Source organism: Epinephelus lanceolatus, chromosome 15 (assembly GCF_041903045.1).
Source record: "Epinephelus lanceolatus isolate andai-2023 chromosome 15, ASM4190304v1, whole genome shotgun sequence".
In the NCBI taxonomy this organism is placed as follows: domain Eukaryota; kingdom Metazoa; phylum Chordata; class Actinopteri; order Perciformes; family Serranidae; genus Epinephelus; species Epinephelus lanceolatus.
The window spans coordinates 16,982,588-17,006,374 of NC_135748.1; the positions used below are offsets into that span (position 1 = coordinate 16,982,588).

A 23,787-nucleotide genomic window follows, 5' to 3' on the forward strand; every position below is an offset into this window, starting at 1 on the left:
TGGTCAAGAGGTAAAAAAACCCCAAAAACCTACAGCTGTCAGAATACACTGAACTGCACTGGACCAATAAACGCTCCCGCTGGCAAGTGACGTAATGCAAACTTAACCATTTTGACACAGGGAACAATATGCTGGCTTGTAACAAGCAATCTCGAATTACAGGTAAATTTTCAGATAAAATAGTTTCTGAAAACTTGGTTCATACTTGATGAGCCCTGTCTAGTTTTACTTTATGATCAAATTATAGTAAAATATAGGAAACAGAATGGTGCCCACTTCCTGTTCACAAGTTCTCGTATAACAGCTGAACAGTGCACTAAAATATGTTTCTGAAAACATTTTAGGTGAGAAATGGGCAATACAGTAACATAATCTTGGTTTATGTTTGATCAGCACTGCCTAGTTTTACCATTTCATTGGAGTTTGGTCTGCATTTGAAAAAAAAAACAAAACAGAGAGACAAAGAGGCATCCCTCTCTCTCTCGACCCGCTTTTATAATCTTTGTGTCCGTGGTGGGAAGCATACAAAAATGTGGAAGTTAAATTTGTAGTTGAGCAACAACCCTAGAGCCAGTGAAATCTGGAGATCTGGCCGCTGGTTAGATGGAGGGAAGTTTATCACAGTTCATTTACACATACTACCCACACTGTTATGATACAAAGCTGGTTGAAAATTGAAAGTTGTAAAAAGCTGTTTTGGCATACTTTATGTAGCTACATATCATTTTTAGATAAGGGTCGTTGCCTGTAATCTCTTTATAGTCCATAACAATAGGTAGTGACTAGCTGGTAATGACAGTAGGCATACATAGTAAAACAAGATGGTGCAACTTTGCTGACCTGCCACAACTATGACCATAATTGACAGTTATGGGATAAAGCTAAGTGCTAAAACACAGTGTAACACAGAGGAGTCATTGAGTTAGCATTAGCTAGCTAACATTAGCCACTAAAAGCTACTGGTCCTAGACCAACTAAGGCTGTAGCTGCAAACCTCCTGAGTAGAACAAGGGTGCATTTTCATAGCTTAGGAATTCATTTTCAATTGTAAGAAGAAAAATGCATCATCCATTCTTTCAAAAGCGTAGGCTTAGGGACGCATGAGCAAACATTTCACCAGAGACAGAACTTTCAAAAACTTTTGTGACTTTGTAGTTGATAAAATATAAACAACACTGATTTTCTAGAGATATATCAAGATAAAGTTTGACATGTGGGTCCTTTGCTGTTCTGGCTGTGTGAAGGACTAATGCCTTACTCTGGTGTTTGATCATTTTCCCAATTATTTAAATAACTGACATGCCAAAATGCAAGGTCATTTTTTACTCAAAGCATGTGGATTCCTAGCAGTTGTCCTCATGGTCCAAGTCTGGAATGGGAATAATGACAGAATGTCACTGACTCGAGGCTTGTTAACCGAGGCCACCTGCACAGTTACGTACACAGGCGTTTTCATGGGTTGAGCACATAGCGCAGTATGGCCCCATGGTTCTTTCTGTGCAAGCTCTTTGTTTAAGATGTTTAAAAAGTCAGAGGTTCATAAAACACTCCCCCCCCATGTTCCTCCTCAGTTTGTTCTTAATTCTAAAGAATGCCGTCAACGTAAATGAGACCTAATGGGACAACGCCATAGGGTGTGTTATTGTAAATGAACTCACAGTGCAGACGAGACCTATTAAAGTCAGTTGTTATAGTGGGTTGTTTAACTTGAGTGTTCTCATTAAAACCAGTCTCCAGCCAACAAAATAAGCACTTTCTCATAGCTTACATAGAGCAAACAGGGATGGGGGGGGGGGAGCAACTGTAAATTGTGTGTATGTATGTGTGTGTTTGTGTGCGGAGGGTTTAACGGGTGGTCTGTGCAACATCACTTCTCTCTCTAGACTTACATAAAAAATGGGCATTAGGATTTACTGCGCACACTCTGACTCCTCTGCTAGATATGCAGTCCCCCCCTCTCTATCAAACCTCCACCAATTTGTGCCCTCACCCTCCACCACATCTGCAAGCAATTGCAGCTTGATGGAAAGCACTCAGCTGACCCTGGATCTCCCTCTTTGACTCTCCTTTTCCTGCCTCCCCTCCTTTTCCGGGCCCGTAGCCCTGTCCTTTACCTCCCCTCGACTCTTTTCTCAGCCACCACCCTGAAATACTCACAAAAGTCACATTCAGAAGCTCGCCCTAACCTGTGAAGTTATAATCTTCCTTTTCCTTCAGATCCAGCAGTGGGAGCAGAACCTGGAGAGGTTTAACATGGATCTGTTCAGGATGCGCTGCTACCTGGCCAGTCTACAGGGTGGAGAGCTGCCCAACCCAAAGAGCCTGCTGGCAATTGCTAGCCGCCCAACCAAATCCACCCTGGGACGCCTGGGGATCTTCTCCGTCTCCTCCTTCCATGCACTGGTGAGGACGCTTAGGACAGACCTCCAGAAAAGGCTAATAAATGACTAATAATAAATACACAATACAGAATCAAAGGAGCAGTGCTGTGCCCTGTTTTCAACATTCCTTTTAGTATGCGATACTTCAGTTTGAATTTCCTTGATGTGTAACAGTAACCTTGAAAAATCTTTTAATCATTTGAAACTAAAAAGCGCACGCTCCCTCATTAAGATGGCCTGATTAGATGGGATTTTTTTGTCGAGCTAAACGATTTGCAGTTCTGATAGTGTGTGTCCATTCAGATCTGTTCCAGAGATGAGGCCACACTCAGACGGCGCTCGTTGTCCCTGACTCACAGGCAGCGCAAGAGAGGCCTTTTCTCCTCGCTCAAAGGCCTCGACAACCTCACGAAGAGGGGCCGGGACAAGAGGCCTTCTGCGTCCCAGGTACTACTAAACACACACACACACACAGACTGACTTGGGTATTGTTTAAAGGTCCCATACTGTACAGTTATAAGTGCTGTGTAAGTATCAAAATGCACAATTCACAGAGAAAAACACACTCCGTATTCAGAAACTGTGCCTTTCAATGAGCCACCAGAACTTCTGTGAAGTTATGATAGTACAACTTTACTATATTTAGGTAGAAAGTGTTGCTGCAGTGTCGTTAAAGTCATCCCGCAGCTGCAATGACGGTGCAGGGATGCCGAGAGCGCAGATGTGGAAGACCTTGAAACACTAGCTAATCAGAGCAGACCGGGCTTTTTCGGGAGGGGGGGACTTAAAGAGACAGGTGCTAAAACGGAGCATTTCAGACAGAGGGTGAATACAGGTATATTCAGGCAGACAGCATGAGAATAATAACATGGTTTTTTTTTTAACATTAAAGCATGTAAACATTTTGTAGTAGAACTCAAAATACAAGTATGAACCTGAAAATAAGCTTAAGATGGGACATTTAAATATACATTTTGGGTACTTTTAATGCAGTATCAGTCCCAGAATGTTACCAGGAAGCGATTTTAGTAATAAAAGAATTTATATTTAAATTCTTATGTGTAAAATCTTTCTATCTTTCTCAATGTTACCAGTTTAAAGGATGTAGGAAGCCCGTGACTTGAATAAAAAAGAAAACAGATATGATAATATGATGAAAGATTACATAATGAACTTAATGTCAGTAATATTGTGTTCTTGTCAGTGGAGAAAGCCTGACAGCAGCACTTAGACCTTGAAATGACTAAATAATCTCCACTGTATCCCAGAGTAATGAAACTCTTAGGGTGGTCTGGATTAGCAGATTTGTAATGCAGGATCACCCACTTCTTGTTTTCAGCAGGGGAAGCTACCCACATGCAAACACATACCACAAGCATGCAGAATTCATGCATGCGTGCACACAGTGATGAGGTATACTGCACGCAGTCTCTTGGGACATGCTGCAGAGAAAAACTCACACTGTCAATACACATTGGGCATATTCTTTAATGAAACAACCTGAAAGCATGTTGCCTTATTGCTTACTCGCATGCACAACGCCTGCGTTGACATGAAAGAAAGCTTAAGATTGGTACAGTCATGCAGCACTTTCAGCACATTTCCCCCCTGAGGAGATTTTATTAATTAGAAGCACATAAACTCACGTCCTCCCCGCGTGCACACCTCCCATCATCATAAACACAGAGGGGCATTCCTTTCCCAGGTGCAGAGGGGGGAGTCTAAATCCTTTCAGGTTAGTAATTAGACTCATGCAAGCTGGTTATTTATTGATACAGAAATCCACCACTCTGCACCCTGAAGGTACGGCCCTGGAGAGTACTCCGCTCTTGGTGGTCTATTTTAAGGATCGCTACAGGAAACACATGTTTGCTCGTCTTTTATAGACCTCCGTTCATTAGCTGAGAATATGGGAAGAGAGAGTAGTGTGGTTTTGGCATTCCCGCCTTCATTTTTCTTTATGCTGTGAAATCATCATTGAGTTTTATTGTTTTGGAGCAAGCGCAGCTGATAGCCAATCATGTTCTCCAGTAGGTGAGCCCTGACTCCTGACTGCTTACAAAATGTTCCCTGTCCTGTTTCGCTTGCTCTTATCTAGCTCACCGGTCCCACCACCTGCTCTGTTATATTTATGTTTGTGCATTTGTGCACGTCTGTTAGCGGCTAGGTGTGTGTGTGTGTGTGTGTGTGTGTTGTCATTTTCCCGGGGAACTCCAGCCGGCCCGGCCTAATGAGGCCCAGTCGCATTTCGCAGTGCAGAAGGCCGAGGTGGCGCTGCAGCACACACATGAATTATTGAAAGCAATATGTGGTAGATGGCATTCTCCACTCTTTCCTCAGCCCCGCAGACACCAGCAGATGGTTGGTGTAAAGACGCTAAATATTAAACAGCCTCCCTTTATTTTTTTTTCCTCAGGTCCACCTTCTCTTACAAGCTCAGTTTAGTGCTTCTCTGGTATTTTTTTCTTTACATGGAGGCTAATCCGGAGCAGAAAATGGCTGATGAGTGCTTCAAGGGGTTTTCACATTCCTGTGTGTTCTTGGGCATCTGCTGTTTTTGTGTTGTTTTTCTTTTTCTGCAAGAGGGAAAGATCATTGGTAGTGTTAGCTGTCTGTTCTGTGACTTTTGGGGAATTCAGTCGTGGCTGTTTTAAATGACATCATCAGCTCCTTGGCTGTTCTCTCATGTATTGAGGAGACACGTGTTTCCTGGAGAAGGATTTGGACAGTGAGGCAGTCTGAGGAGCCAAACTTTCCTCCATCCACTTAATCTCTTGTTACCCTCTCAGGTTGTCAGACTGTGCTTTCTCTTAGATTGTCGAGATATTTTCTTTCAGTGCTTTCCTTCCTTTTACTCCCCCTTCCTCCAACTCTCTTGCCTCTACCTCTATCCTACTTATTTAATCTCTTAAACCAGAGTTTCATCTCACTCTCCCCCCCGATTTCTCTCAGCATTTGTCTTTCCATTTCTTCCCTTCAGCCTCGTCCTCTCTCTCTCTCAAACTTCCCGTTTCTCAGAGCATAAACATCAGAGCGTTAGCCGGCGGTCCTTCTCCCACAGTTTCCATACTGACTCATCTGTGTTGACTAAGCCTGAATCCCATTTACCACTGCGACGCCGCACTCGACAACCTTGCCCCACAATGTCATACCTCCCCCCATCTCCTTCCCTCTCGTTTTCTCATCTCTCATCCGTCTTAGCAGAGCTATGTATACAGTGAGGACGCTGGCCGGCAGTCAGCTGTGGGAAATAGGCCAGAAAGGTCTGAGGATTTGTGGGAGAGTTGGTAAAGCTTTCTAAAATTAGTCAGTTTACGGCGAAGCAGCACTGTTTACAGCCACTTTATAAATGTACTTGTGTTAGGGAGGGAGAGTTACTATACTCCGCTGTTCAGAGGTCACATGGGGGTTCCTACTACCATAACAGGAGCTGGAGAGGTTTTCTGATTGTAAAGGAAACTTCTTGGGATTGTTTTGGAGTAGAGTAATCCTGATCCTTTGAGAAAAGGATAGCGCCTGCAAATCTCTTCCGCACACCAATACTTAAGTGCGCACAGCGTCAGCTCACAGCAACATACGAGCACCTTTGAGCTTCTGCCAGAGCTGTTTTGCCCCATTTCTGTCACCAGCCATGCCACCCATCTCCTGCCCAGTGACAAAATATCTCAGCAAAACCTGATAACTGCAGCCCGTTTGAGCAAGGGCAGGAGTTACACCCTCATATAATGGATGGCTCGATGTCACGGCTGTATTATAGAGCTGTTAAAGCCTTCTGAGGCTGCAGAGTCACCTCTAGCATTGGGCTTAGCCTGACACAACACGCTTTCCGATCACAAGCCAGAGGAGAGGATCTAAAGAGGAGAGGTTGAGGAAGATAGAATGGATCAAGAATGGAGAGATTTCTACACTGAGGGGTGGATGTGGAGATGGAGAAGGAGGGGGGGAAGCGCTTGTCCTCCTCCTCATCTGTAACTGGACTGTTTCCCCCTTTCATCTCTCTGCTACACAGAAACCACTCAGTGTCCGTACACATCCCCCTCCACTCACACACGCAGCATATTTCCACCGTTTGCACCTTCAAAGGCTGCAGACCCCGTTTGGAAGCCAGTATCAAAGCGCTGCACTCGCCACACGTAGTTTTTAATTAACTACATAATAGCACCGTGTGTGTCTAATATTGTGTTGCCGAAGTGGCTGGGCACTTAATCGTTTGTGAGTCAAACAGTGTGGTGCCCCTCTGTCTGTACCTCTAACTGTCTGCCTCTTGGTTTTCAGATCTTTGAGAGCGATGCTGGAGGTCAAACGTACGCCCTACCTCCCAGGAGCACTGAGGTGAGTCAGAGCGTTCGGTAACTTTGTCCTATACGGTTTGCAGATCTTTGATTTATCTTTTAAAAATTCCACTGCCATCTGTCACATCCATCCTGTGGTACCGTTTTATGAGCTGAATTATCGGTTTCAGCGTGAAGTAACCGCAGCAGAAACATGTCCGCTTTTACTTTGACCTCTGCTGCCTTTCATGGCTTTGATAGTGGGCTGTTTAAAGATATTTTTACACATTGTGTGTGTGTGTGTGTGTGTGTGTGTGTGTGTGTATGTTTGAGGGAATGAAAAAGTGTGTGTGACTGTGTATCTAACTTGTCCAGGATCAAAGCAGAGATTCCTTTCATGTTGATCTGCAGGTGTCTGAAAGAGAAATAGACAGCATATCTAACAAGAGACTTTTACACCGTGTTAAAGTCCGCTGTGGACAGGCATCAAATTCACGGCATAATTGAGTTAATGGAGAGTGTTGAGTTGGAGTGTTGACCAGAAGTGCTTGAAAGTGTGGGTGTGTGGCTTTATGGTAAAAGTGTTGAATGATCGAAGAGTGTGAATTCTGGCCATCTGAGCAGCCAGACGCTGGAGCTGCAGCATTCGCAGGTTATCGGGTGGTTACATGCCTACAGTAGATCGACCAAGTGTGAAATAATGCTGTTAGTTTCAGCTCCAACCAGGCCAACAATAACGCTTCTCAGTTCTACTTCCAAATTGCCCCAGTGGCCATTTGCGGTATTGCCATAAAAAATCCCCTGCAGCCCAAAAAGCATTTCCCCCAGAGGGGAAAATAAAAGCTTATCTTTAAGATGATGAAATAGATCGATGTTTTCACGTTGTATCGATTACACTGGATTGTAATCTGGGCAAAACCACTATCCTTGCTCTGCCTTGAGGTCCAAAAATCTGCCTCCCAGTACCTCCAAGGCTCGCTAATTAGCATGCTACATCCTCTTCGTTAAACTCAAAAACTGAAATGCCACATTATTTCTTGCCTTGGTACAATGGGGGTAAGATTTAAGGATGTCACTTCTGCAAAAACCACAAATTCTTGTTTTTACGTTTTTGGATTAAGCAAGGCGAGCTGTTTCCCCCTGTTTCCAGCATATATGCCACGCTAAATTAAGCTTTACACCTGTGACATGTAGCTTCATCAACAGTCATGAGAGTGATACCTTTTCAAGTAACTCTCGGCAAACAAAGCAGATAACGGTATTCCCTAAACTACTTCTTGAATGATTTTGGCTGAAGCCCACCTGTTGACAAGGCCCTGAGTGACTTTTTGGAGTGTTTTGGGAAGAGGGAATAAGAAAATAGGAATTTCTTTACAATTATCCCTAAAAATAATGTTTCATGCATATCTTTTCCTGTGTGTCCAGTCAAATAAAATCTCATCAAAGCCTTCCTGGATGAATAGATCAAGTCTGGCACTGACAGATGAGGATAATGGACGCTTTTAGACAGAGCTGGACAGGCATTGTGAAGATCGCTGTTCCACAGGATGCTATGATTCATAGTGTGAGTCTGTGGTCAATGTGGCGAGTGTTAAAACTGCCCCCATTAAGGGCCTAGAAATGGACTTGTAACAGGAAATGGTTTGGGGAAACAATAATGGCCTTCATTGGGCCGACGCTTTAATGTTCCTTAAAATGCGGCAACCCCTCCCCTTTGGTTGAGTGTTTCCGTCTTTCCCAGATTTACATGTGGCCAAGCGTTTGTCACTAGAGTTTGTGTGATTTTGTGGGGATTAAGACCCTTCGGAGTGGGAAGCAGGGAAAAGGAGAGAGCGAGAGAGGATGGCAAGGCTGTATTGATTTTTGCCGACACATACAGGACTTCATCTTTGTCTTGATGACTTTGCTCCTGTTGTATCAAATCCCCTGAATTACTCTAATAAACAATCATCTTCCTCTAATCCTTTGAAGTGAAGTCAAGTGAAGGGTATGTTTGCATTTGTGTGCCCAAGCTTTGTTGTAGCCACGTGGCATGTGTGCTCTCTTGTACAACGCCTGACCATCCGTGATAGTTTGTCCATGTGGTTGCTGTCTTCTCTACACAATGTGAACCAAGCAGCTGTATTTGAACATGCGGACGATGTGCGTGCTGATGACACTGTCTGGCTGTAGGTTGCGACCGCATAAAGCCGAGAGAGATAAACATCTATATCGAACCTTTCAATAACATGGAGGTTATCTTGGCCTCCATAGAGGTTAAAGCAGAGTTCATAGTGGCTGGTATTTGCTCTTCAAATCCTCCATCCACCCACTCCTTCTGTCAGCAGTGGAGTGAGTGAATATGTTCTGACTGCTAGAAAAAATAACATGAGTTATGTGACATAAGGGACAGTTCATCCTAAGATCAAAAGTACATATTTTTCCTCTTACCTGTAGTGCTTTTTATGAATTTTAATTGTTTTAGTGTGATTTGCTGAGTGTTGGAGATTTCAGCTGTAGAGACATCCGCCTGGAACTAGATGGCACTCTGCGTGTGGTACTGAGCTGTAACGTTAGCTATGCAGCAGTGCTAGGTGTGTTAATGGTAGATTGCAAGTTTCTTTCTGCACCGTGATACAGCTGGACTGGTGTAATTTGATAGAGAGAAAATAGTTCCTACATGAAACTGCTCTCAACAAGGTCTGTGGATTATTTTGAGTAACCAGGTCATGATTTCTGGAAAGAGACATTGCTGTTGAGTTTTTTGGATGTATTTTGTTGCGCTTTGAGCACCACAAGCCGAGTGCCATCTAGTTCCATTATATTCAAGAGCAGGCAGACATCTCTACGCCTGATATTTCCAACACTCTGCAACTCACACCAAAACAACCTAGACTTAAAAATAGCAATACAGCTAAGAAAAAAAAAATATGTATTTTTGATTTTTGGGTGAACTGTCCCTTTAAACAGTGAGCTTAGCCTGCTGCATTTTACACTCACTTTAAAGCAAGTCAAATAATAAAAATTCACACAAGTGTCTGCTGCTGTTGAGCAGGGATATGGAAATATGGTTAAGGGATACGATTAAGGATCAGCTCCCTTTCCTTTCATGTGTTTCTTTTTTTTTGGTTAGAGAGAAGTGTTTCTTCTCTCCTTCTTTGAATTTCTTGGCTGATGAACATGATCCTACCACCCTTGTCCATGACAGGCTGATCCCTCTTTCTGTGTCACCACCTTTCACCACACTCCACTACCCACGATTACACACCTCGTCTTTAACTTGAGGAGCAGGCACTGGTGCTAGCCAGTACAGATGGTCATTATTGTCACCTTGTGCGTGTGTGGAAAAATGTGTCACAGCCGTGGAAAGAGGAACCTTGGGTGGAGCTTTGAGGAAATTAAGAGTAATACCCTTATAATAGATGTAATAGAGGGAAATTGTCTAAAATTGTCCTCAACTACTCTTCTGTTTCTTCTTCATGGTCACCCTATCTGTTGCAGGCAGGTCTGTAATATTTGTGTTGCCCAGTTGCTAAGTGGAACAGAAAGGGTGTTTTAGCGCCGCGGCCACTAAACCGTCCATTACTCCACGCTCCATCTTTAGAAGCTGCGGGTGGAGGACGGCCCACTTGGAAATAATTTCCACACTTGAGGGGAAAGACTGAAGTATTGAATTATTTGGCTGAATGCAAACATAAATACAGTACACACACTCACCACACAGAGCACTTGTTGAAGTCCAGCGCGTGCCTGGACTGTACTCCTGGCAGTCGATCATGGAACGTTGACCAGGCAACCGTTGCTCCGTTACAACCCTCTCTGACCATGAATGAGTGTATAGTGTTAGTCAGCCACTGGTCAGGTCAGTGTAGGCAACCAAATCTTAGTTTTCCTGTCACGCCATTTCGCTGGAACACAAACAGGGCGGTTATGCAACCAGTTGCCATGACGGCTTGTTTTTTCATCCTCAGTTTGTAAGCATGACCTCACATCCCTAAGACGCAGGCAGAGGTGGGTGTGGAAGTGGCACCTTGTTGTTCCTCCATCCCGACAGGTTGGGGAAACATTTTGGTAAGAACACTGCTGGCCTTTATTTTGGCACTGGTTCCTGAGGTAGACTAGTAAAGGGGACATTTAGATGACAAATTAGGCAAATGTTTGTCTGTGTGCTGGTGTTTATCTGAGCTAAACTGAGAAATGTGTGCGGTGCTAAGTGATGCTATGAATCAGAGGCCTTAGCTGGTCCCTGTTAGGCTTTTTGTCTGGCAGGGAAAAAGGTCTTTTTTCCCTCTTGAGGTGATGCATCAGCTGCAAGCTGCCAGCGTCTGAAACAGACAGAAAGCTCACACACATGCACATCAGACAGAAAGCCTCACACACCACTCAACATTTTTATGATCCCATAATGCCTTTAAAACATCACTGTGCACCCAGACCTATTCACTTATGCAATTATCCCTCTTGGTCCTGCGTCTCAGTTTAACCGAGAACTCATATCATCTTTGTCAGAAGTGCTGAGTCGCTGGCTTCTTCAGCCCATGAGTTTCAGTACATTTGATGTGATTGAGCCTTTCCTCGAGATCTGGGGCCTTGATAATTGCGGTGTTAGGCTGCACTGTGGCGTCTCCCACAGCCCCTCAACGCAGCAGTGGCACTTTTCCCTCCAGAGACACAGAGTCGCAACCAAAACCCCTAAATGGCTGCTTGTGAGGCCGAGTTGGGGGCTAACCCCCCCCTCCTCTGTGTTAATACCCAGCTCAAACCTCACTGTTACAGCCACCAACAAATAATTACCTTCAAATGGCTGATCTGAAAGTTTGACTGATTTAAAGTAAATCGTCCCGATGCATCACTTAAGTCAAAATGACTCTTGTGGCTTTTCAAACCAAATAAATGTGCAGATGTCATCCGGACGTCTAGACCTGCCAGTCGACCCTTGCCAATCCGCTTGTGTACACGGCCATTACGATGACTATTATGTGGAGCAACTGCCGTCTATGTTGTCAGATGAATTTCTGAAAGGCTAATTGTATGACATCTTTGCTCCGCTGTTTGATCCACAGCCAAGCATTTAGACTAATGGAAGTGTATCGATTTGTGTGCTGTTACTCAAAGTCTGCCGCTCTCTCTCTGTCTCACCCCGCTCCCTCCTCTCCCTCTGTTTACCTCCTCCTTCTTTCCCTTCTCTGTTTACTCCCTCCTCCATCCAATGCTGCTCTTCCTTTTATCTTTCTTCACCCTGCCTTCTTTTACCCTCTCCCACAGAGGCTGGACATGCTGGCCAGTATCTACTCTATGTCGCCCCCTGAGGGCGGTGTGTGGGACAGCATCAGCGGTGCCACAGACGTGTTGACGTGTGTCTACATGCCAGACGGCCTGACAGTCCAAGTTCCTGTCAGAAGGGACCAGACAGCGGCCGACCTTCTCTCTGCAGCCTGCAAGGTTGGATTGGCGGCTGGTTGAGGAGAAATAATGACGTGTCTCTACACTGAAAGAGCAATATTACTGACAGTTGTTGGAAAAAAACAAAAAAAAAAAGAAAAAACATACAAAAACAGTGATGGCGTTTGGATTTAGTTGTCTAGTAGTCTTTTATTTCCTTTACATGATCCTACCATTCATACTTAATAATGGGAATGTATTTTTTCTTCTCAAGTAAATACAAAGCTAATTTGAGTTAGACATTTTCAGGTGTGGTCTAGTTAACAGTCTTTGTTAGAGCATCTGCAGCAGCAGATCCAGTTATATTATGCTCCCATGGGCTTTCAATAACACCTATTCATCTAGTGTCTGAATTTACAAGGTCCTCTAACAATGACTGCACATAGATGGACCCACACACACCATATTCCCTTGAGCGAAGCTTTTTTGTGTACCGTACATTTCTCATCACAAAGTGTAAAGTCACTGAATAATTCACGCCTCGACCACACCGCAGCTGTCTGACTAGGCGTCGGCGCATGAAATATGTTGCATGATTTTGTGTATACAGGCCGTTGAACATTATGGCCTCTTGTGTAAACAGGTGAAACAGCTGGACCCGGGCCTGCACTGCCTGCGACTGCACAGGCAAGCGGGGCAAAGCGTGGAAGTTCGATACGTGGGTCCCGGAGAGCTCGTTCGTGATGTGGTGAGGAGGGCAAACATGCAAAATGACACATAGACACACAGCGCTCTTCATTATCTACTCTTTGTTTAATGTGTATTGATATCACCCCGTAGGTCAATGATCAGTTGGAGGTGGTCCAAGTTAATGTGTTTACGCTGCACATGAGCAGGCCGAGCGGCACCGGAGACTTTGGTGAGTCGGCCACTCACCAAAGGTCTAGTTGTTTGTTTCATTTTAGGTCCACCCCATGGTGCTGTATGTAATCCTGTCAATCTTTGCTTGTCTACATCTTTGTTTGTCTCCCTCCTTCCAGGTTTTGCAGTAACAGGACACATCGACAGTCAGAAAAACAGCAGGATTTTTGTCAGTGAAGTGCTTCCTGATGACCTGGCATTCAATGAAGGTGACTACTTGCTCAAGAATGACACAAATAATCCTGAAACCACCAATATTTGTATCACATGTGTGATCTCTGTGGCTTTAACACAGTATTTTCCCCTGTATGCTTTTACCAGCAGCACTCCACAGCTCCCCATCACCAAAGTCTCCCCATCACTGTCTCTACTTAAAGCAGCCAGAGTCAGGGACAGGCAGGGTTATAAATCGAACACCCCCAGATATTGGTGCTTTGATCAATCGGCCACCATTTGTTATCGGTAGATATTTGTTCTAAATAGTTTGAAGGCCGATCAAATGATGCAAAACATGGTTTACTGCTAACCTGACATCCAGCTCACCTGCCTGTCCAGAGTGCACACACACTGTCTCTTTCTTCTCTCTCGCTATACACACGCCGCAATGAACACTTCTGAGGCTGCAATACACTGCTATTTTCTGACAGTGTTTACATTTAGCTTAGCTTTGTCCTATATTGTGCCCTCATGATCAACATGGCATTTTTTTTAAATGTATAAAAGCTCATTCTCATCTGCATTTTCTCCAAAATCATTTGCAGGGTTGATTAGGGGAGACCGGGGGCAATTGGAACAGCTTGTGGTTTTGATGTCATTACTGAAAAACTTTTTGAACTATTTGGATAGTTTTTTATGTAGGTAACTAGTATCTGCTCCCACGTGCAGGAGCGTTTGTAACAGCATATGGGCTGTAGGAAGCATTGTATTGAACATAATTCAACATCTACAACTGTATAAAAATATGTGTCTAAAGCCCTTCTCATCTTAGTGGACATGCTAAATATTTTCCAGGGGTGCAAAATAAAACTGCTGGAAAAACACCTTGGGGAAACACTGTACCACGATTTTTTTCTGAACCATACTTGTCCCCAGGTCTGCGTCCAGGCGATGAGATCCTGGTGCTGAACGGTCGCTGTGTGGCGGGCCTGGACCTGGCGCTGATCCAGACACTGTTTGCCGAACAAACCCTGCACCTGAGCCTGAGGCGGGACGGACCCCTGCCGTTAACCCTGTCCTCCAACCACCGGACCCTTCCTCTCAAACACAACCAGGAGGTTCGCAGCAAGCACCACAGAGCCAAGTCCTCCTCAGGTGCATAAATCCATGTTGCATTTAGCCACACACAAATTCTGGAACCAGCTAAACACATGTAGATGTAGTCATTAGTGGGGTTGTATTTGTACTAAAGGGCTATAGATTTCTACCTAACGGAACACTTAACAGTACGTCTGGAAGTGAAGTTGAGCTTGATACAGTTTAGTCAGACAGATGGTGAGAGATTGAAAGAGACGCAGAGAAAGAGAGAAATTGGAGCTTCTGCAAAATGCTTGGCACACCCATCAGGGTAGCGCTTTCTCAGTTCTCTGTACAAATAACAGCATCAGTTTAACTGCTTTCTCTGCAAGTAGGTTGTGTCATTCTTCCTGTGAACAGCCTGGACCTGCCACAGCTCAGAGTTAAAGCCCAGTTTACCCGTCCAGTTCTGTTGTTTCATGTTGTTGGCATGTGTTGCATCTTTTTGTTGTGTGGTTTTTGAATTAGTTAAACCCAGGTAGATTTGTCTCTGTGATGTCCTCTCAGCCTGAACTTCGCAAGGCTGCTCGATGGTCAGTTTCTCACACGAGCTGCATTTACTGGGAAAGCAAACTAGTTTCTTCACCTAAACCACAACACAGCTGTGACACTTCCGCTCCAGTTAACATCTTAGTCTGATCTCCACTTCCTCAAAAAGAGACTCTCTTTACTGTCAAAAGTCAAAAGAGAAAAAAGCAGTACGAAACAAACTCCAGATGAAGTTTCACAGCTCTGTGTATCCTAGGGCAGAGGAAAGCCCAAAAGGGGCTCTTGACCGCAGAGGGCTTGTTATCGCTGTGGATGTATAGTATCCTGTCGGCTCGGGTTAATCTCACTGCAGATGCCAAGGTGTCAGGACTGAACAGTAAGGTCGTCCATGTCGCCGGACAAACACAGCTGATGCCCAGCCAGTGCAGATACATTTTGTTTGTTCGAGCCTCAGTCTGAAAGGTAAGGGAAACCCAGCTCAACCTAAGATTATCTTTGGTTTCGCTGGGTGTAAGATTTGCTACAGTTGTTAAATTGGTTCGGTTTATTTGGTCTCAGATTAGATAAGATTATGACCTCAGTTTGAAAGTGCAGTTATGGAAATTTGTTTCTGGTGTTGTTAGGCAAGATTTAAACAGGACATCGGCCATTTTATCACTCATAAATAGACGAGCTAATGAAAGTGTGAAGGTTCTGAAAATAGCAGTGAGGGACAAGTTTCAGTTTTATAACAATTTATATTTCTCTACTTTTATTTTTTTAGTGTTTATGAGAACGTCACAGTGAGCAGACAATAAAAATAAGATAAAAGTGAAGATTTATTGATTATGTGCTGCAATTTTTGTGTGTATGACTCGCAGACTTAAACACAGGATGTCAGAGGTGATGAAATGTATTTGACCCACTAGATGACCTTTTAACAACTTGTTTTTTTTTTTTTTGAACGAATTAACCAAAATGCATCAAACCCGTGCCACTGACCTTCCCCTTCAAAATGTGCGGTGCATCTTTCCTCGTTGTTTGGCTTTCAAATAAACAGCCGAAACAAAGAATCAGTTTCACAGAAAGTATCGAGCGTCATCCTTAATGATTGTAATTCATTAGGGTTTCCTCCACTGCAGCCGTAATTGAACACAAAGGGATTAATGACTTGAAGGCCTCATTACAGAGAGTGGTGTGATCAAAGTGCCTGCAGTTTTCTTCTCTGTCTCTAGAGGGCACATGATCCCAGGCAGGCTGATGAAGGAGGCAGGGAGGTAAAAAGCCCACAGTGGGGAATTAACACTTGTCTGACACAAATTACACAAATGATTGCATGATGGCATTCCTTGAAGGAAACTGTCTGTCATGCGGATTAATTCAGACTGGTGCAAATGTACAAGACAAGAGAGGTAAATTTAGATAACTAGATATCTTTTGTAACGCTGCCCCATCAGTCACACATTCGGTTGATGGTGATTGGCATTTCAGAAAGGAGAAGTTAGCTCCACGGGAGGTCCAGAAGTTTTCTTTTGTTTCCTGCTGGCATGCTGGCCCGCCTCCCGGGCTACAATCAGAAATAAAGTCTTTTTCATGTGCCAACTGCCAGAGAGTTTGTCCTCGGGACCTTGGATTTGAAGTGAAGTAGCCAAAATCCCGAGAATGTTTTCAAAACTCTCAATCTGATAATGTCATCCTGTCCGCACGGTTTATATGCATATATACTTTTTATTAGGGAACTATATCTTGAACACAAGTTCAAGGAAAGAGATAACAGAGTCTTTAATTAGGATTGCCAAGTTTTTCTTTTTCGGGATGACTGAATGCCGCTGCCATTTTTAGACAGAAGATATATTTAAAGTTCTGTGCGACTGGCAGGCGCCCACGATGGTTTTAGACTATAAGTAGCCAGCATTGTTTGTGTATTGTGGTTAGCAGAAGGACGTGCTTCAGCAAAAACTAGTGTGGTGCACATGCGGCTACGGGTGGTATGAGCATAAAACACAGTCACACACACTCACATAGAGTGACGCTAAACTTAATGTTAAAATGTCCTCTCTCTCTCTCTCCCTCTCTCCAGATGTGTGCACTGCAGCTGATGGTGCTGAGTCCCCGTGTGTAGGACTGGAGAACGGTCACTCCCACTGCGCACACAGGCCTGTACAGCACAGCAAGGTAGGAGTGTGTGTCCGTGTGCCAGAAAGTGTTTCATAGACATCCACATACTGTAGCTCTCTCTCTCTTTCTCTCCTTCCAGGTTTGTTTGTGTGAATAAAGGTGTGCACATTGTAGAGTGTGTGTGTGTGTGTGTGTGTGTGTGTGTGTGTGTGTGTGTGTGTGTTTGTTTGTGCCCACTCACAGTGGCAGCTGTGGGGCTGTCACAAACCAGACTGGCACCAATTCTTAGCATTACCATAATTAGGATACTCCATCATAGCCACCGGTATAAACACAGCTTATTACTGTCATGCAGACAGGATGCAGACTGAGAGAAGGGGCTGTGTCACACTGCCACTGCCTCCTGCACACACACACGTGCACATGAAGACATGAATGCCTGGGGGCAAAACCAAATCTCTCAGAAGAAGAACAGTTGTCTAATATGCCTCTGTCACCCTCACCTTCACTCAAGCGTATCTATCATTATGATAAGGGCTGCAGTAGTTTATTATAATAAATTTAAGACAGGCAGAAGTCATCTTGCATGTGACATATTGCAGGTGCTTGTCTCTGCCTTCAGAGTCCTGGCTTTGGTTCTATAACACACTATAGGTACCCTGCAATCACTTCAACCCTCTCATATCAGTGTTAGAGAAATATCCCCTCTATAAATATGCCAAACGGTGTCCCTGATGATTTACGGCAGATTGCATGACTATTTCTGTCCTGTGTGTTGTTGAATATCCGGTCAGGGTTTTGATATGTAAACCAACTTTATTGAAGTCATTAAACTGAGCATGAGCCCGTCCCGTCGGGAATTTATGCCTCGGCACCGTGGTAATGTAATACAGGAGTGTGCACGCCAGTGTTTTTCGAGAGCAGTAATGAGTGTGTGTGGTCATCACAAAGAGCCGCATGTTAATGATGTAGACATGGCTGGAAGCCTGAGAGTGGATGTGCATGTGTTGGTGCATATTTACCTTCTTTTGCAGCATTTATCTTGCATTTTGTGTCTTTTTTAAGCTAGTTGTTGTGAGTGCATGTTTGGCATGCTTGGCATGTTATGTAATGTGGTCGAAATGAAAAAGGGAATAGGCAGTCATTTGTTGCTTATTTCATCAATGATTCATTGATAGTAATTCCAGGCCAAATATCCAGAAACCTTCTCTAATTGCCACAGCTTTATTCTAATTGCCTGTTTCAGAAGATGCGGTGCAGCGTTTGACCCGAGGTCAGCCTGGAGGTGGATTAGAGCGGACAACTTGCCCTCTTCTCCTCCTCTCTATTCTGGCTCCGTTTGTCTCTTTTTGTTTGCCCGGCGACATGAGTCAGTCCCACTGCGCTGGGATCTGCACTGCACCACTGCTGCTGCTGCTCAGCTCCCTGCCGTTTGTCTGTTACTGAGGAATGAAAGGAAGATAGGTGTGTGTATGTGTGCGAGCGGGGGTTTATGAGTGTGTGCGCTTATGTCACCGCATACGTGCACATTTCAGGCACAAAAGGAAAAGAAGCTCTCTGCTTCCATCAGGGAGAGTCAGCCACTGTGAAGACGATACAAAAAACACACTCGGGGTGAGATATTGGTGCTGGTAAATCAGATTTTTGCTGTCATGAAGAGCAGAATTTAATCACCACACGGCCATCAGTTTGTTCTCTGGGGCGGGGAGAAAGAAATCGAGTCACCGGGTAGAAAATCAGCCATGTATCAGCATATAGCGCGCACATGTGTGCACACGGGCGCGCTGTAAGTCAATAGAGATGGATGGAAGGGAAGGACTAATTTCAAGCCTCTTGTCACACCTTGTCATCGGCCGCCTCACCAGACTGACTACCTTTGATTAATTGGTTCGTTGCATTCCAATTTGTGCTTATTACACAAGAGAGATCTGTGTGTGTGTGTGTGTGTGTGTGTGTGTGTGTGTGTTTGAGCTTAAGTGCTTACTAGGCACAGTTATCAGTGTTGTTTACCATCGAGATACTGATTGTGATTCCAGTGCCTGTGAGTTACTTAATGATACATTTGGCTATAGAGCGCCATAGTAATTGGTTTAACGCAGTGTTGTGATACCATTATGAGCTTAACCAATCGATTGCAGACGTCAACTGAATTGGTCCCACAAAACTCCCACGAGGCCCTTCAAATTGAATTGATTTGGCATGCATTGCGCTGGTGTAGTGAAGTAATGCCGTCATAAGGGGCGTACAGTCAAAACTGTAATAGCTGCATCCATTTTGTTTATGCCTCACCTAATCTCTGCGAGTGCAGCAACTGAAAGGCTCGATGGGGATTTGTTGGCTGGAAGGTCGTTGACACATAACACGCATGCATGTGAACACACACACGTCCATAGCATACTGGGTGATCCCAGTAGACAGATGGAAGGACGTGGGAAGTAATCTGGCATGGTCTGGTTTCACCACATGGCACTAGTCCTCTGGAGGGTGATCACACGCATGTATCCATGCACACATAGAGGAACATACCAGGATGTCTTGGAGGCCCATATCACTGAAACTATTAGGTGACTGATCAATAGAAAAATGTATTTGATTGTTGGCTAATCAAAATGCCTAAATTTCACTGGTTTCATCCTCTCAAATGGGAATATTTGCTATTTTTTCTTGGGCTGTTCTGATGTTATACTGCCTCCCTTTGGGTTTGGACAGTTTGAATATTTGTCTAGGAAATTGCGATGAGCTTTTTTCGGTGTTCTTGATGTTAACCAGGGGTGGAGCCAGACGTAAATATTGCAGGCTCAGCCCGATCCTCAGGGGTCTGGGGGCATAATTCTCCTGGAAAATTGTTTTACCGATTTACAGCATCTATATGCACTATTTTGCAAGCTATTTATTTCAATAGAATGCCTAAAAATCTGTATTTTTGTCATCATTTTTGTGAAAATCTTCCTGTAGAGCCTACATCCTACTGTGTATCTAATTGTCCTCGAACTGTCTTCATCATTTTGAAAGCATAACACAACTAATGTGGAGGACGCCATATTACTTTCAAACCACATTATTCTTTTACTCCATAAATAGCAGTTGTATGTATAAACATTGTGTAGTAGCCAATCATGTCTTCTATTAAGCCAAAGGTTAAACAGCAGACAGACATAATAAGACTCTTTGCTCTTTTCTGGACTGGAAGTTTCAGTAAGAGCATTTAAATGGACTTATGAAGAGAGCTATGAGTGGAGCTGTCCTCTGGCTGGCTGTCAGTAAGAAAGATTTGGCTTGATTCACTTGATTCAGGTAGTGATGCTACTATGTGTCTTCTCTGAATTAGATGAAGGCATTACTAGACTGAAACATTTGGGCTGGTTTTATTACCTCTTTCTTTTTTCCTTCTGGTCCCAGTCGTCCTTTTTTACCTGTCTCAGTGGGCGAGAGGAGTCTGAGAGGTGTTTAAACACTTTTTTAAAAATGTGTGACTAACAGAAAGTTAAGAGTTATTCAGTTTCTTTTCTCCTCTCTTATCATGACTTCTCGACTTCAAAAGGATACGGTAGATGCCTACGGATATTAGGTTGTATCATCTTCTTCAAATATGATCCCGTCTTCCTCGGAGCTACAACAATCTCCTTCTTAAACTTAAGAGAATCTGCTTTGCCCGACTGGGTTGTGTGTGTGTGTGTCTGTCTGTGGGATGGGAGTTTGGAGGGTAATTTAGGGAGGTGTGTGTGTGTTATGACTAAGCCCATCAGTTGCCATCTGGCCGTGAGGAGGCTAATAATCTGGGCTTACAGCTGTCAGTGCAGTTAATGCTAGCCCGTCTCGTCAGTCCACTCCACTGTAAACAAGTTGGAAAGACAGAGCTGGAGATAAAAACGTAGAAAGAAGGAGCGACGGAGGGACCAGCAGGGATCCGGATCCAACATGACCCGGATCCGGGGGGACTGACCCCACCAGTGGTGCCTGGCGCAGCCATGGCAGTAGCCATAACGATGGTAGCCCCAACGGTGAACGATGAAGATCCCCAGCCGTGCCTCTATCTCACCACCTTAATGGAGCTCTTCATGCGGGACCAGTCACCCGCCCAGGCCCTGTGCTCCCTCCTGGCCATGTGCTGGTTCTGGCCATCTGGCTGCGAGCCAGAGGAGAAGAACCTGTTCCTGGGCTCCGTGCTGCTCAGTTTGGGACGGTTCCTCAAAGACAAGCTGGCCTGCCTGGCTCGGGACATGGCTGCCTGCCTCTCCTGCCAGAGAGACGTCAAAGGGGAGAAACAAACGGTAACTATGGGCTGATGAGCTCCTTGCTGGTGGGAGTTTTTTTTTTTTTTTTTACTGAGGCAGCTGATACTATGAGTGTTCTCACTTACGCTGCAAACTCTCACACTCCCACAACCTTCTGTGTGTATTAGGTATAAATATCTCCACGGATGAGAGTCTGGTGTAGTTGTACAGTTGGAGAATTCATTTGCCCTTTTTTTCATTTGCCCTTGCCCTTTAGTTACATTTTATTTGCATTTAGACCACGTGAAAACATTACAGCATGCACTTACAGTATCAAGTACAGTGTATGAATTATTTGCTACAGTTTTAGCCATCCTTGTGGCATGGCTCTAGGATTGGCACCGATGGTCCGTTGGTCCACCACATCGGTCTAGACTAAAACACATCAAAAGCTGTGGTATGTATTGCTATTAAACTAGGTACAGATACCATAGACTGTAATAAGATGGACAGCAAGTCTTCACCTATTTAAATTGTACAAAATGAAGCCAAAGTATCCTGGATATGGCTGCTGCCATCTTGCACTGGTGACATCATTTTAAACCAGATTCTGCGCAGTAACGATCTCTGTGCTATCATATTCTCACTCATTCATTTTTTTAGTTTGGCTCATGTCCCATCCTCTAGCTGTTTTTTTGTACCAGGCTGTAAACATGTTTTTTTCCTGCTGTTATGTTGGGCATTTTAACATGGGTGTTCATGGGGGTTGATTGGCCTCTGGAGCCAGTCTCAAGTGGCCATTAGAGGTACTGCAGCTTTTGGCAATTCCGCACTGGCCTCAATTTGCCTTTCAGTTGCCACTTGATTTAGAGAGAATGCCATGCTGCTAGTGTCCCTGCAGATTCTTAGCCTCGTCTTCTACCTGTTTGTCCCAGCACTCCCTCTCTTCTCAGCCCTATCCTGGTGATCTTTAATTTAACTGTTCATTAGTAAGATTTATAGTGTAGGCAGATGGGAAGTCAAAAGGTCATGCACCACTTTTTTGCTCTATCTCTATAGCCTTTATTGCTGTCCATGATGTTATCGCTGCAGTATGGGCTGTATTAGAATTAACTGTATTGGTCTACTAGCAGTTAGAGTCTTTATGAGAGTGTACTCACTCTCAAACAGTCACCTTGTGAGCCTTGTTGGTCTATTATCTGTTTGTAACATGTCATCCATGGCAGTTGTATGGCATGTGTAGTTCAGGGTGCTCTGGTTGCTTCTGAATCACCTGGATTGAGCTTTTTTCCAGGTCAGGAAGGTAAATGGGGGCATCACAGGGATTGCCATTAGTTATTCCACAGACTTGTTTGTCATCAAGCCATGTTTTCCATTTGCTACAAGCATTTCCACTTAACTTTTCATTCAGTTTCAGGCATCTTGGTGGAGTAAGAATAGCATATAGTGCTAGCATTACTTTGCCTTTGTACTGGCAGTCATGCAGTGGAGTGGATCTGAATAGCCTAGGGGACCCAGTAGAATGGGTGCTTTAATCTGAAGCTGGCTTCATTATTAAAACACACTCCTCTCCCAAAGTCCTCCGAGACTTGGCGGAATAATATTTGTTTAGGATGAATAATAAAAGGCGTAAATGGGCATGAGTGGAGCGAGACGGGACCAGCCCTCCCTCTCATCCTCCTCTCCCCTCCCCTCTACTCTGTTTGATTTATGAGCAGGCGTCTTCTTTTATTGAGCTTTGAAAAGAAGATGGCATCATGGCACTATAGTCCACTAACATGGCAAATGAATCACTGGCCTGCCTACCGGCCACCATGCCTCCCCCCTTTCTCTCTCATAGTGTCATGACAAGGCTGTTTCCTGTGAGGGATGGGTGAAGCCAGCCTCAGGGACACACCTGTATTTCATCCCCTCTTCTTTATCCTCTCCCACCCTACGTTTGTTTGTTTATTTCGGCTAAGATGGGGGGCCTCTCTGCTGGAGAAGCGCAAGGCTTCTCCTTTGATTTGAGCGACGTTTCATCTGCAAAGCAGACTGAGCACTGTACATAATGACTTCACTGGAGCGTTAAAGGGAGATGGAGACAGTGTTTAGTGTTTATCTCGCAACCCTCCCAGTTTGACAGTGCCAAGCTGTGTTTTTTTTATGTGAGTGTTTACACCCAGCGCTTGGACAAGACAAGTATTGGAAAATGACACAAATGAGACTGAATAATATTTAGTGTTTGTGTGTGCCAAAAAAGGGGGGCTGAAATCCTCCATGGTAAGTGTGTGCGGTTACAGCCAACAGTGAGGATCATTATCGCGGAGGCCTCTGTATGCTTCAGACTAAGTGCTTGTTGGGTAGTCCAACAGCGTCTGGAACTCCATCATCCCCATTTCACACAGTGATTGGCCAGCTGTGTGTGGGATGGAAAAATAGGCGGGATTAGAAGAATCTTCAGTGTGATCCTCTGGACATTGTCTGGAGTTGATATGAGAAAAAGGTTTTGAAATGTGGTTATAATAAAGCCAATTTGCAAAGCAAGTTAGGTTTAAATGGACAGAGCTGTCATCTGTTTATTTATTCCATGTGAGAGGACCCTGTGCAATGTATGATACATGTCACGTTTTATTCTTGTGCGAGGCCATAGTTAACATTCCTGCCCCGTTACCCCCCACCGGCTCAGAGCCTCCCACTTTTGAGTCAGCCATTCCTCTGTGTGTGGAGGTAACAAGCCAGAACAGTCTGCATTGTACTGATGCTATTGAGGGACTGGAC

At 44.4% G+C, this 23,787-nt stretch overlaps 1 protein-coding gene across 5 annotated transcripts in view; it reads left to right on the forward strand.

Annotated features, from left to right (window-relative positions):
* The window catches only part of LOC117267086 (rho guanine nucleotide exchange factor TIAM2), a 136,789-nt gene that overhangs the window by 94,597 nt on the left and 18,405 nt on the right, over positions 1 to 23,787 (forward strand). For all 5 annotated transcript variants that reach the window (XM_078174995.1, XM_033642723.2, XM_033642721.2 and 2 more), the window contains 9 exons: positions 2,218 to 2,403; positions 2,685 to 2,828; positions 6,657 to 6,713; positions 11,897 to 12,073; positions 12,657 to 12,761; positions 12,854 to 12,932; positions 13,054 to 13,143; positions 14,027 to 14,245; positions 16,776 to 16,870. In XM_078174995.1, the coding sequence (XP_078031121.1) occupies positions 2,218 to 2,403; positions 2,685 to 2,828; positions 6,657 to 6,713; positions 11,897 to 12,073; positions 12,657 to 12,761; positions 12,854 to 12,932; positions 13,054 to 13,143; positions 14,027 to 14,245; positions 16,776 to 16,870 (1,152 nt within the window). The remainder of the gene's footprint in view (positions 1 to 2,217; positions 2,404 to 2,684; positions 2,829 to 6,656; positions 6,714 to 11,896; positions 12,074 to 12,656; positions 12,762 to 12,853; positions 12,933 to 13,053; positions 13,144 to 14,026; positions 14,246 to 16,775; positions 16,871 to 23,787) is intronic.